Here is a 10,088-nt window from a genome sequence, read left to right on the forward strand (position 1 = left end):
TGCTGGAGAGCAGCTCTTGTGAAGGTGGGCTGGAGACTCAGCGGCGAGCCGGTTGCAGCTCGGGGGTAGTTTCCTATCTGTAGGAGGTTAAAGTGCTGAACTTCAGAGGGCAAAAACAAAAAGGTCACAGAAGATGCAAAGGACTTCTCCCCAACCCTTGTGGTGTGCCAGCCCTGGGAGTGAGTGAGGTTCCTGGTGGTAACACCTCAGTCAGAGCTGTCCTTATGCCAGGAGACTGCTGGAGAGGGCTCAGGGGGTTTTGGCATCTTGCTGTTCTGCACCAGAGACCTGGAAGGGATATCCCTGAGGGTAGCGGGCATGGACAGACCATATTTGAGAGGGTTTAAAGGACCTTGTCTTGCCAGCATGGTAGGGCATCACACAGGGAGCTGAGGAAGGAGTCAGCAGCAAAGCTCACATTGCAGAAGCCTCATGCTGCCATCCTAGGGGTGCATGAACCTCCCCTGCCCAGCACATTAGGATGTCCACTGCCATTTGGCAAAGGGAAAAAGTTATATGGACCATTCCTGGGACTTAGTAGCCCAGAAAACCCATGGGAGTGAGCTTAGAGGAGAAGTAATGTGACAGGAAGGGAGGAAGCAAGGAGGACTCCAGGCTGCAGCACCCGTTCACAGCCACTGTCTTGCAGAGAGAGTCCCCTCCCCGTGCTGGTGCTCAGCAGTGACCTTTGGGCTGGGGGCCAAGGGAAGTGCAGCCTGCAGAGTCTCCCAAAACCTTCCTGAAATGATGGGAAAGGAAAGGCCCATGGCACCCTTGGGCTGCTGGGGCATTTCGTGGTGCCAGCCAGCAGCACAGCATCAGGCTGTGCTCCGGACAAAAGGTGGCTGGGTTGACTTGACGGCTGGTGTGGGTAGATGCTTTTATTTAAATCTCTCTCTTTGTCCCGTTGAGATGAGCAAACAAACCCTCTGCTCATCCTCCTAAAGGTCACCGGAGGCGTTCCTGCTTTTGTTTTGAAAGCTGGATTGATGCCGGGTGCAGATCCCTCAAAGGAGGGACAGGGGGGTGCCAGGGAAATGTAGGAAGGAAAATTAAAAATTGAAAGCAGTGAATACCACACCTTTAGAACACTAAATAAATGGGGAGGGCTCAGTCAGCAGTCCCTCCCAACCATGCCTCCTCTCCCCAGCGCAAAGTCCCCGCACCGCCCCGTACCCCGCGCGCTGATGAAATGGAAAGTTGACCATAAATCAATGTCGGCGGCTGCGTTAGCTATGCATCAGCGGCTCGGCGCCGAGATGCACCAAAACAAAGCACCCACACTGCCCCCTAATGCAGAGAGACCTCGGGAGCTGGGGAGGACAGGGGGCTCCAGAGCCCGGGGGGCTCCCCCCCTACATCCCTTGCCCTCCCTGCCTCTTCTCCTTGCGTCCTGCAGTGTGTCTCTTTGGGTGAGGTCGCCCACGGGGTTGAGGATGGTAAAGCCAGGGACAATAGGAAGGGTCCATGTTGTCCTGCTCCCTCCTTGGATGCCACCATTTTCCCCCTGCCCAGCTGCCCCGGTGCCTCTGTGGGATTTGCCACTTCTCCACGGGTGCCACTAGCGATGGTCAGCCAGCTCCGGCGATGCAGCATGAGAGCCACCAAACCGGGCTGCCTTTCCCAAAATCCCGAGGCAGAACTAGGTATCAGCCTGCACCAGGCAGGGTTTGAAGGAAGGTGGCTTCCAAGCTGGAGGAAGGGAAAAAACAAGCATCAGAGAAAGTTTTTTTCTGGAAGTTTAGTAGGATGCCCGAGGCTTTTGTACCGAACGTCTGGAGCATATGGTGGGATTTGCAGTCAACTTTCTCTCGGGTGCTCCAGCCAGATGGAGGTGACTGTTCTTGGCTCCGGCTGACATGGGTTTGTTTCCTGAAGAGCTTGTGTTAAACATATTCCTTAAAACCAGGCTTCTGCAGTTGGGAGCCCCAGCTGCAGGCAAGGCAGAGCTCCTGCCCACGGCTGCCTTTCGCTGTCTGCGGGGGGACTTGGCCCGCCTCTCTTTGCCTTTGCCTTGCCTTGCTTTGCCTTGACTTGCTTTGCTTTGCCTTGCCTTGCCTTGCCTTGTCTCACCTCGTCTTGCCTTGCCTTGCTTTGCTTTGCCTTGCCTTGCCTTGCCTCGTCTCACCTCGCCTTGCTTCGCCTTGCCCTCTCTGGGGAAGGTCCTCACCCAGCACCACATGCTGGAAGGCGACCGTGGTCTTCTTTGAAGGCACCTGGACCATCTCTCCTAAAGGCTCCTTCTGAGATGTCTTATATTTTTCTTGACAACTTGCAAAATATCTCTCTCCTTCGGTAGAAGTAAAGTTCCTCTCCAATAAACCCAGGCACGGCTTTAATTAACACCCATCTAATTTATATTAGTATATTCTAATGTGAAAACTGGCAGGCAGGGGCAGGTATTTCAAACACAAGATGCCTCCCTCTTGCTAACTCGAAACCATCGGTGTCTCGTGGCAGTGATGCTTTGCCTTCTCGTACCATCCTGCCTTGTTCTGCCACCCCCAGAGGTGCTTGAAAATGTTTTTAAATAGCAAAACTCCCCCATTAGCTGAAAGTATGTAGCCCATAAAACATGATCCATTTGTGGTGAATTACGCTGGAAACATAAATTGACACACGCAGAGCTATGATAGCTCGTGCCATTTTCCATCTTTAATATTTTACAAGAAGTTTGAGGAGTTGAGCTCATGAAAGACAGAGTGGAAATAACCTGATCGCCTGGAAACTCCCTGTAGGAAGCAGCTGCGGCAGCAAACTTCAGCCGTCCAAAGTCCCTGGAGTGCACAGGGGAGATAAAAATGAAGCAGAGGGGAGGTTGAGGTACCAACAGCTGTTGAAAACAGTTTCCTCCAATGCTGTTTTAGCTGTTTGGGGTTGGTTGTTCATTTTTTTTGAGGCAGCTACAGGAAGGTGAAGAATAACCCCCTGGCAAGGTGTCCAGTTTCAAGGGGGGGAAAAAGGAGAAGTTGAGAGATGATGGAGTTTCTCTGGTTGGGAAGAGCATTGGTCTGGAGATAAGAGTGAAGTAGAGCAGGAGCTGCTCACCCAGCATGGCGTGTCAAATGGAGCTCTGCCGCAGGGATGTGACTCCAAAGCATTTGGGATGTGGAGGAAGCAGTACAGCATGTGTTCAGCCTCCTTTTCTAACAGCAGTAGTTAATAACTGATAAGTACACATTTTTTTAAGAAAAAAGGGGTTGTTCTGTCGTTTGGAGCCCACATGTCGTCTCTGCAAAACACTTGTCTCCACTGCCATGATCCATCGGGATCATCTGCTGCTTCCTCTGCAGTGAGGCAATCCCGTGCGAAAAAGCAACCGCTCCGGCAGGCGTTCCCGGCCGAGCACGGGTCCCAGCCCTGAAACATCTGCAAGTATTTATGGAGATAACAATATCCAGAGGGTCTGTGTTTCTAGCGGAGCAGAGCAGCCGTGCCGAGGGGGCCGTGGTGGTTGCAGCCCGGAGCGAGCGTTTGGGTTGCTGCTGCTTGTTTCTGTTTGGGAAAAGCCAGAAAAGGAGGAGAAAGAAACAAGCTGCTTTCAGCTCCTCTCTGCCCGCCAAAACATTTGCATAAGCTGAGTGTCTGCAGTCACCTTATCCAGAAGTCTCCACTGGGAATGGTACCACATGGGATAATGCAAGGACGAGGATGCTGCGGCGCCGAGCCGGGAGCATCCCGGGGAGCAGCCCTGGCGGCGGGGCAGGACCACGTTCCAGAGGATGCAATCAGCAGCACAAACAACTGATGCTCTCTGGATCCAATTGCCACAGGGATTTTTCTCTGGTGAAAACACTGCCATGTCTTAGAGATGCTTTTTCTCCAATAACCAAATGCTGCTTGCTTCGAAGCTCAAAATGCAGAACCGAAGCATCACCTCCAGGCCCAGCCATGGTGTGTGTAGCTGGCTGTGTCCCCCACACATTCAGTACCTGCTCACCCCATGCCCTCATATGCTGGGGCATACAGGAGGAAGGACATCAGGGATTTAATAACTTGAGGATGGGGTGTGTGTGCCTGTGCAGTCAGTACCTGGACAGCAATGACTCCTTGCAGCAGAGCAAGGCAGGTGTCATGGAGGACGTTGACTCTTGCATCGATGGGCCTTGAGAGCTGGCCTCTTCCAGCCCTGGTTTTTCCCTTCCTCTTGGTTTAATCACTCAGTCACCCCTGCTGATCTTTACCCTAAATCCTGCAGCTGAGACGTGTAGGAAGGGCTTTGGGGGGGCCAGACCTCATTGAGGGATGTCACCCTCCGTGGACTGGTGGTAGGAGGTGGCTACTGCCCCTGCAGCAGTTTGCATTCACACAGAGTTAGCCACCTCAGAAGCAAAACTAAGTCAGCTTTCATGCTTGGAGAGAACTTCTGCTAAAGGAGGTTGATGCTACAGTGGGTCCACAGAGGTTTGTCTTCTTTGCTCTGGAGGGACGTGGATGGAGAAGGCAACGGGAGGGTTGTCCTGAGGTGCTGTGACCTCGTCCAGATGAGGTTTGCCGGGCAGTAGAAGCAGGGGCTGGTTCCTTTCAGCTCCTGGAGAAAAATGGTGGTGTAAGTGGTGGGATTTCAGCGGCTGGAATGGAGAGGCTGGCAGGAGGCTGTTGGTTTAAATCCGCTTGGCTCAAAAAAAAAAATAAAAAAAGAAATTTAAAAAAAAAAAAAAAAAGAAGAAAAAAACCCACCCTCTTACTTTATTTACATTGCACTCAAGTTTCCGCCGTACAAAAGATTTGCAGGTGCAAATATGTCCTGCCTTCATTAACTTCCCCTCCCTTTTTAATTTATGTGATTTCAATTTTCCTTCCCTGTACTGTTAATTAGGGGACCCTCTAATCAGTACCATTATCACAGTGGTATTCATGTTTAGGAAAGCTGCTAAACAAATGCTTGCAAAATTGCTAAATGGCTAATTAATGTCTGTTAATTAAGAAAATTGCTCATGGTAACAAACCATGCCATTGCTGGCAGCAGCTAGAAGGCGAACACTTGTTGAAATTAGTAACGAGGCAGGTAGAGAACATCTGCTCCGGCGCCGGTCCTGGAGCCTCTGCCGTCGCTTCCCATCACCTACTGACAGAGCTGCTTTGCTTCCTCTACCAGTTACACCTCCTTTGACTCAAAAGAACCTTTTTTTCGCCCTGTCCTTACGTTAACACGCACCGGTATATTCTTGCACTGAGCTCGTGGTTTTCCCAAGCAAATCTTCATTTTGTGCTTTTAAGGGAAACTTCTAAAAAATAAAGTGGGCGTTCGAGCCCAAAATGTCAGCAGCTGCTGCATTGCAGCCTTAAACCTGCACCAACTAATCTCTTCTTTTTTCCCCTAGACATCCTTTCTTTGCTCACAAGGCATTTTACTCGCATCCTTAGGGAATCCACCTCGAGGAAGGATGTTGCATCCCTTCAGCCTGGCGGTGCAGCCCCGGGTGTGCCAGCCAAGCACTGCCCAGGCGCGAGCTGGGACGTGCTCCTCGTCCTGCAGCACCTCCAGTGAACCACGCTCAAAACACAAACCCGGAGGTGTTGCCAGCCTTTGAGATGAGAGGAAAAAATTATTTTTTTTTCTTTTTTTTTTTTTTTTTTTTTTTTTGGTTTGGGGGTGTTTTTTCTATTTCCCCCAACCTCTCCTGGTCCTCTCCTGCTTTTTTTTTTGCCTCGTTGCACGCCCCTGCGAAATGTTTCCCTGTGTGTTTATCATTGCAGACTTGGTTGAACCACTGGACCGTTTACCCTCAATGTGGCCACTTGTATTTTGACAGATGTTCTGATTTTGAAACTATATTTTTTTGGCATATATCATTACTCATTGTTCAGCTACAAATGAATAGAAACTCGATTAAAAAAGAGAAAAAAACCATAACTTAAAACCGGGAGAACTGACTCCCCAGCTAAACAGGTCCACCCGTGAATCCTTTTTTTAGCTCTTTTCTGCGCTTTCATGTGCTAATCTATAACCTCCTTCTACTGTCTGACCTCACAGGGACCGCCTGGGTCACAGCCCTCGCCACACGCACAGCCTCCACCCCACAATCCTAACAGCATGATGGGACCCCACAGTCAGGTAAAGACACTAGCGATGGGTAGGGCTGTGAACCGGGACGTGCGCTCGATTTACTTCTTTTTTTTCCCCCTCTATCAGCATGCTGGGGCAGTGGGTCCCCCCCGCCCCCGGGGAGCATCCCCCCGGGCACCCCAGCTCCAAAGCAAAATGTTGGTTTTTTCCCTTTTTTTTCTTCTTTTTTTTTCTTCTTTTTTTTGTCCTTTTTTTTTTTTTTTTTGATATGCAGTTGTCAATGGACTGAGAAGTCAATCATGGGTATCAGACTGTTTTACCTTCCCAAGGTAGCCTGAGAAAATTTAACTCGATGTGGGTTTTTAAGCTTCTGTTAATAGCAGCAATTGTATAAAAACTTTAAGCCTTTCTTCTTGGTTTTTTTTTTCAGTACTTAGCACTGGGGTTTTTTGTGTGTGCGTGTCTGTATGTGCTTATTTGCCACTTTTTTTAATATATCTCTATATATTTAAACTTGAACAGTGTCTAACACGCAGGGTTTCCCATGCACTAATTTTAACAGCCTCACCTAGTATTGCCAATGTCAAACGCTCTCAAAACAATAAATCTACAGAGACAGTGTTTAAAAAAACCGGCTCCAGACACCTTTCTTTTTATTTTTTTCCTTTTGAAACATCACTTTTTTGAAAAGGATGTCTCCAGAAAAAAAAAAATCCAAAAGCAGTGTGTACAGGCTAACCAGCGTGCGTGGGGAGCGTGCTGCCTCCCCACCGCTCAGCCCTGACCCCTCTTTTGTGTCCCCCCAGCCGTTCATGTCGCCGCGCTACGCCGGAGGTCCCCGGCCCCCCATCAGGATGGGCAACCAGGTATGGCACTGAGATTCCAGGTTTCTTAGGGATGGCTGTTTTGGAGGGGAACAAGGGCGAGGTAACCTGCAGATGCTTCTTGGGTTTTTGTGGCAAGCATCACCTCCTTCTGTCATCCTCTGTAGTCCTGGTGTGGGAGCATCAAGCATCACTTAACTGTCATATTTCAATTTTACTTTGAGATCTGGGCATATTCAGGGTGGAAACAGCAGTGGGGAATGTGCTGCTTTCTTTTCCATCCCTGGCATTTCCAGCAAGGCTGTGCCATGCTGTGTGCTCGCTGCCCGGCTGGATTTTCCCTGCAATCGCAGAAAATTAAAGTGATGAAGATAATCCTGCTGCTGGGTTGACCGAGCGCTTAGATCAGCAGCGGGGTCAAGCGGGGCAGGTCACTGCTGAATTTTTTGGGTTGGGTTTATCCTCTTATCCCAGCTTAAACAAGGGCAGTTTGTTTCTGGCCTTACGGATGGAGGCCTCCACCCCACGCGCTGCCTGGACACGTGCGTGGCCTTTGGTTGAGGAATTCATCTCCTTCCCAACGATGCCACGCAGATCCATAGGGTAATGACCAAGCCAGAGGTTTTTTGTTTCTAAAGGGAAATAAAAGAAAACCTGTAATTCCTTTGAGCAGCAAAGGTGACTGTGAAAAAATTACCTTGGGAGCTTGTTTTTTGGCTATCAACGTTATTTTTATATAGCTCTTATTAGCAGAAAGAGCAGGGTAGTCAGGAAATAGGATGTAGCAGCTTGCTCCGTGTTTGTGCTTGCTGGATTTGAGACTTGAATCTCTGCAGCTTGCTAAATGATGGTGAAACAGCTGAGATGTGGCTGAGAGAAAACCCAGTGGGGGCTGAGCCTCCCTCCCAGGGTACTGGTGGCTGTTTTAGCAAGGTATTAATTGACTGCACCTCCTCATGGGTCAGTTTTAACAGGGTCCCCCATCCTGCTGTGCTCCCAGACTCGTCCTGAGCTCTGCTGGAGGTGAGCACAGTGAGCTAGGCAGGCAGGAGAGGCAGCGGACTGGTTTGGGAAGGCTGCTCCCACAGCAGGGTCAAGCATCCAGGATTGAGTGAAGTTAATTAGAAGGATTTAATTTTTTCCCCCAAACACCATGTATAAAACACTTGTTTGTACCTACACAGAGCTCAGCAAGGTTATGGTCACATCCAGAGGGACAAGAGGAATAAACAGGCAGGCAGGAAGGTCAGGCAGCAGAAGTGTAAATATCCACCTCTACAAGCCCCCTGGTTTATCTTCCTCCTGCTGCCAGCATCCAGGCTGCAAAAAATGGGATTGGGCAGCCGTGTGTGCCCAGTGCTTGCACTGTGCCCCAGCACTGGGATCCTTGGTGTCGGCATCCAAATAAAAGGCAGCGCTGTAGCAAAACTGTTTACAGTTTGCTTCCCCCAGGCAGATGATATCTGCATTTTTCTTCCCCTTTATCTGTTCAGAGCAGCCTTTGAACTTTAAATAGCAGCATTGCCCAAGCAGAGTGTGGGTTTGGGGAGGGGGAGCATCCTCCTTCCCCTCTGTCTGCATGGGGAGGGGTCCGAACGCTGCTCTGTTGTGCATGGAACATCTCCACACTACAGTCAGTGGATTGCTGCAACCTCTACAGTTTGGCCCTTGTGCTGTGTAGTACCAGAGTGCCATGCTGCTCGTCACCATTCCCTGCTGGGTCGGACAGCTCTGCCCTGCTCAGGCCAGGCTTTCCCCCACTGCCCTAAAATACAGCAGCCTGACATCACACGGGCTGGGGGAGGAGGATACACTGGTGCTTTGTTTAGGTTTTAGAGAGTGTTTGCGAAAGGATGAGGGAGGCAAACACCTGGAGGCTGTAGCAGTGGGATGCAGCGGGATGCAGGATTTATTTTTTTAATCTTCTTCCCTTGTTTCCACAGCCCCCGGGCGCCGTTCCCGGTACACAGCCATTGCTGCCCAATTCCATGGATCCCACGCGACAGCAAGGTAAGTCCAGCAGAGGAGGGTTCGAACATTAATGTTTCTTGTTAACTGTAAGTTTGGGACCCAGACTGGCTGTGGTGCCATGTAACAACCCTGCTTTCCTCCCAACAGGGCACCCTAACATGGGCGGCCCCATGCAAAGGATGAATCCTCCGCGAGGGATGGGCCCCATGGGTCCTGGTCCGCAGGTAAGCCCCAGCACCAGAGAGCAGCATACAGACACTGTGCACCATCAGAACAACCTCCAGGGGCTGGGAGTTCCCCCCCCACGCCCCGTCCCCCCATTAGTGTTAATGCGTTTTACATTAGTCTTGCATCTGGAAATCCCTCCTTTTAATATGAGTGAGGTCTTCAGAGCTCATTAAGGGTATTGCAGGCTCCCTCCTGCCCTTCTGTCAGAGGGGATGGCACTTAGCTCCGCGCCGAGCAGCCTTTGAGTGCATTACGCTGCCTGCCTGGGAAATAGTTACGACCCTAACAGCAGGAAAGGGAAAGGAGACTTGCATTAAAAATAAATAAATAAAAAGAAACGGCAGAGATCCCTTTAGCAGGGGAATAAGGCTTTCCCCTGTGAGGTTCCCCTCTGCCTGCCCCTCCTGCTGCCTGCTCGAGCTCTTTATTTCGGGAAAGGGGAGTAAACTCTCGAAATTAAGCAGATCTGGGTTAATATATGCTGTCGTTCCATTGATTCGCTTTATGGAGTGGCTTGTTGTTGACTCACTCCTGTTTGTTACTTCTACGAGACTTCAAAACCAGATTACCATATTTTGGTTGGAGGTTTATCCTCTCTGCATCGTCGCCTACGTGGAGTTTGTAGCGCGAGGATCAGAGTCTGTCAAGAGATGAGCGGGTGCGCTGGAGTTTTGTTTTGTTTTTCCCCCCGGAGACTGTTGAGATAAGTGAATGTTGTGTAAAGAGGGAGTTGTGTCATCTCTTTAACACCAGCCTGAGGATGCTGCTCAGGGATGCTCTGCCATCTCTGTGGGCACCCGGATCCATCCTAGGGCAGGGGGATAAAACCCGGCACAGGCATCGTTTCATGGACAAGCCCTCGAACAGCACCACTGCTGTGCTTAAAATCCTCCATTCCTGGAGGATTGTGCCCCAAAAAAAAAAAAAAACCACATTTGCCAGCGTGGCCTGCGCCAAGGCGAGCGGCGGCGGCTTGCCCGGGGGAGGCTGCTCGCTTCCCACTTCCAAAGCTCTCCGGGAAACTTGGAAGCGGCGAGCGCGTGTCGAGCGCCGCG

General features: G+C 50.5%; 1 protein-coding gene across 1 annotated transcript in view; it reads left to right on the forward strand.

Moving 5' to 3' along the window:
* The window catches only part of SSBP3 (single stranded DNA binding protein 3), an 18,017-nt gene that overhangs the window by 1,899 nt on the left and 6,030 nt on the right, over positions 1-10,088 (forward strand). The window contains exons 2-4 of the mRNA XM_009084995.1: positions 6,817-6,876; positions 8,778-8,844; positions 8,953-9,029. Coding sequence (XP_009083243.1) covers positions 6,817-6,876; positions 8,778-8,844; positions 8,953-9,029 — 204 coding nt within the window. The remainder of the gene's footprint in view (positions 1-6,816; positions 6,877-8,777; positions 8,845-8,952; positions 9,030-10,088) is intronic.

This window comes from Acanthisitta chloris, unplaced genomic scaffold (genome assembly GCF_000695815.1).
Source record: "Acanthisitta chloris isolate BGI_N310 unplaced genomic scaffold, ASM69581v1 scaffold25901, whole genome shotgun sequence".
NCBI lineage: Eukaryota > Metazoa > Chordata > Aves > Passeriformes > Acanthisittidae > Acanthisitta > Acanthisitta chloris.